The 3,682-nt window shown below is 59.6% G+C and overlaps 1 protein-coding gene across 1 annotated transcript in view; it reads right to left on the bottom strand.

Moving 5' to 3' along the window:
- CHD5 (chromodomain helicase DNA binding protein 5) overlaps positions 1 to 3,682 on the bottom strand; it is a 74,419-nt gene that overhangs the window by 28,710 nt on the left and 42,027 nt on the right. The window contains exons 24-29 of the mRNA XM_006145405.2: positions 2,779 to 3,010; positions 2,421 to 2,531; positions 1,993 to 2,165; positions 1,009 to 1,215; positions 510 to 573; positions 225 to 313 (exon numbers count right to left, since the gene is read on the bottom strand). Of these exons, the coding sequence (XP_006145467.1) occupies positions 225 to 313; positions 510 to 573; positions 1,009 to 1,215; positions 1,993 to 2,165; positions 2,421 to 2,531; positions 2,779 to 3,010 (876 nt within the window). The remainder of the gene's footprint in view (positions 1 to 224; positions 314 to 509; positions 574 to 1,008; positions 1,216 to 1,992; positions 2,166 to 2,420; positions 2,532 to 2,778; positions 3,011 to 3,682) is intronic.

The raw sequence follows: 3,682 nt of genomic DNA, 5'->3' as shown, positions 1-3,682 counted from the left end.
GTTCAGGGGTGAAGAAGAAAGGCAGAGGAGGGAGGGGCAGCATGGACCCAGAAAATGCAAGAGCCTCCACCTGGGGCAGGACCCAAAGGGTGGAAACCAGACATAGGATCTGTCCAGTCACACTCTGTAAGGCCCATGACCCTGAGCAGGCCCCAGTCCCTCCTCCATACATTGGGGGCTGCAGAGAGCAGGGTAGGGGGCATGGGAGTGCTGGTGAGCCCCACCTCGATGTTACCGCCAACTCGGGCGAGAAGAGGTGGCAGGGGCTTGTCCCTGTCGCTCTTCAGTTGCCTCCTGGATTGTCGTCGTCCACCTGGGGAGCAGCACACCACAACTCCTCAGGCAGGAACCCAGCAACCCTGACCCCCCAACACCCCATCTGCCAGGGGCCCCTCAGGTTGACCTCCCACAGCTGGCCTTGGAGGAACCCCAGGCCAACCCCACCACCACTGCCACCAGCTCCCAACATGGTCTCAGCGGCAGCTCAGGTCAACAGCACTGAGACTCACTCTGCCCCTCCGGCCTCTCCTCAAAGTCCTCATCCTCATCCTCTGAGCCGATGGAATATTCAGACTGGGAAGGGGGCGGCAGGTGGCGAACTTTGTGAGCGGAAGCCCAGCCCCAGCCTCCACACCCCCGGGCTATACGGAGCTCCACCCCATCCCAACTCTGTGACAGTGACATGGCCACCGTGGACTTCCTGTGAGCGTACATAATCCCAACAGCATAACAATACTCACTAAGGGGTCATGCCTAGATTACTGCATTTTACAGCTGGGGAGACAGACTTGGGAGGCTCACCCAAGGACACCATCAGCAGGGGTGAAGTCACTGGACAGATCTTGTTCCCCCAAACACCCAACATCCCTGTACCTGTCCCCAACTCCTTTTTCTCCATCCAAGAAGCTTCCTCCTAGCTCAGGCCACCCCAGGGCACCTTGTTCCCCCTGCCCATGTCTCACCTAGGGACTTCCTACCACAGGGAGGCCCTCTCTGACCTGTCGGAACCCTCTGCCATCCCTCCCAAGTCCGCCACGCACCCTGGTCCTCCTGGGAGGCGTCGTTGTAGTTGACCTGCTTGCGGATACGCTTGCCCTTGCCCAAGTTGCGGGCCAGGTCCTCCTGCTGCTGCTCGTAGTGGTGCCGAAGCAGCTTCTCCCAGTAGTCGGGGTCCACGTTCTCCTCCTGCTTGATGATCTCCCGCTCTACCTCCTCCTAGGGACGCAGTGGCCAGGGCTCAGTGGGCACACGGCCAGACTCAACAGTCTGGGAGCTCTGTGGTGCAGGGCCAGCCGGAGGCAAGTCCTGCCCTCTGAGAAGACTTGTGCCACCTCCACCACACCCTGCTCTCTCAGGGCTCAAGGACTGATTGGAAGGCCTGCCTACTCCAGGAAGCCTTCTCTTAACACCCAGCCCGACCTGATGTTCATTCAGTTTTGATTCATTCATTCACTTCGCAAGTAATTATTTCCTGACCTTGTGCTAAGCTAGCACTGGGGTACAGAGTAGAACAAGCCTTAACTTCTGCTCTCAGGAGGCTCCCAGTTTCAAAGGAAGGATAATTAGCATACACGGTCTACATGGAGGGCGGTGGGAGCTTTGGAGGAAGTGGAGGGACCACGAGGAGACCACCCAGGAGAAACCGGGAAGAGCTCCTTGGAGAAGACACGCTGGGAGTGGTCCAGCAAGGCTGAGCTCCAGGCCCTGAAGCAGGCTAGGAGGTGCACACTGGGCAGGGCTGGGAAGCACCCAGACCCCAGGGACAGGCTCAGTGTGGCTGAGAGGCAGGTGACAGGTCCATCTGCCCTTCAGAGAGGTCAGCTGGACAGCCATGGGAAAGCTGGACTGGAGCCAGGGATGCCAGGGAGAAGGTGGTTACAGATGACCATGAGGGCAGTGGCCAGGCCGTGTGGCGATACCACCACAGCACAGAGCACAGCTGGGGCAGGGCTGAGATAGGAGGACGAGCCCAGTGTGGAGTGGAGGACTTACCACGCCATCCTCCTCGCGCACCACATACTGAGCCACCTTGAAGGAGCTCAGGTATTCGTTCATGTTCTGTAACTCCGTGTCATCGGTGGCATCCTGGTTGCGGTCCAGCAGCTTGGAGATGGCCGCATCGTCATAGTGAATCACACTGCTGTCCTCCACGTCTTTGTTGTCACCTGAGGGCAGACAGGGTGTGGTGTAGGAACAGAGTGCCGGGTCCAGCCACAGACCCCTCTAAGACAGACTCCCAACAAGAGCCCATCCCAGGACCTGCAGCTTAGCAGCATCATGACCACACAGGAACTCACTGTGTAACAGCTCCACTTCCCACACCCCCTCACCCCCGGCATCCAAGGACACTCAAGGGAGGAGCCAATGGGGGTGGGCAGGGACAGTGGAAGAGCTGGGGCTGCACTCAGCTCGGCCCCTACCTGGAGGAGTGCTGCCATGCTTCTTCTTTGCACTGGCAGCCAAGGCTCCCCCTTTGGAAGACTGGACATCAGGGATGGGTGTGACAGGCCTCTGGCCCTGAGACATCATGCCTGGAGGACAGAGGGAAGACAGAGGGAGGACACAGGTACAGAAGCACAGAGCGGCTCTAGGGCTGGTGGGCAGTGCCCAGAGATGCCACCCTGGCTTGTCCTGGCCAGGAGACATGGGTTAGAGGAACAGAGAGAGAGGCCACATGCAGGTGGCAGGGGGCTGGCAGGGACTTGGTCTAGTCCGTGTGGATGTGTCTTAAGCAGGGCCCACCCCCAGCCCACCACGTGCCCATTGAGGGAGGCCCACCCTCCACGTCGTCCTTGAAGAGCTCCTCGGTGCCGAACTTGAGGATGTCATCCAGCTCCTGCTTGGTCATGGAGCCCGACTTGGAGCCGAGGCCGGGCCGCACAACCAGGTGGGTGAGCATCATCTTGCGCTTGGCCACCTGCGTGATGCGTTCCTCCACCGAGGCCCGAGTCACAAAGCGGTAGATCATCACCTTCTTGTTCTGCCCTATGCGGTGGGCACGGCTGAAGGCCTGGGGGAACCCACAGCTCAGCACCAACGCCTGACCAAGGGCTCCAGGTGCAGTGCTGGGTGCCACACAGTGGGGTCTGCCTGTGAGCTCCCGAGCACGGAACGGGCTGCACAGCGGTGCGTGGAGAGGTGTGCTGTGTGTGCACCGGGGCAGCTGCACTCACTTCCCTGTGAGGAACCTCACATGGCCTGGGTGCCAGGCTGGGCAGAAGTGTGCCCAACAGGTAGAACTGGGTGTGACTGGAGGTGTACAGGAGTGTGTGAGGGACAACAGTGAAAGACTGAGGCCACGCAGAGAACAACCACAGGCCATGGGAAGAGAGACGGCACCTCCCTATGAGTGGGCCGCTAACAGGATCGCATGCCCACGCACTGAAGACACACGGCCACCTCTTCAGGGCGATTCAGCCCTGCAACTGCCCAGCATGATACAAGGACAGGTCACAAGACTCCATATTGTGTGACCCTCATGTGATTGCACCTGTGTGAGGGGCTATGTGAACAGTGCACACACACATGCATGACACGAGTCTGTGTGTACCCCCCAAGAGTGTGTGTTAAACACAAGTGTGTCCCTGCCCCTGAGTAGGTGACCAGCGGACAGCAGACTGCCTCTACTCCCACAGCCCAACCCTCCCATCCCCTCTTATCTGTTCCCACTGCCCCCTGGTCT

The sequence above is a fragment of the Tupaia chinensis genome, unplaced genomic scaffold, assembly GCF_000334495.1.
Source record: "Tupaia chinensis unplaced genomic scaffold, TupChi_1.0 Scaffold000146_1, whole genome shotgun sequence".
Lineage (NCBI taxonomy): Eukaryota > Metazoa > Chordata > Mammalia > Scandentia > Tupaiidae > Tupaia > Tupaia belangeri.
Note: the sequence above shows the minus strand (reverse complement) of the source record. Positions and strands in the feature narration are given on the sequence as shown.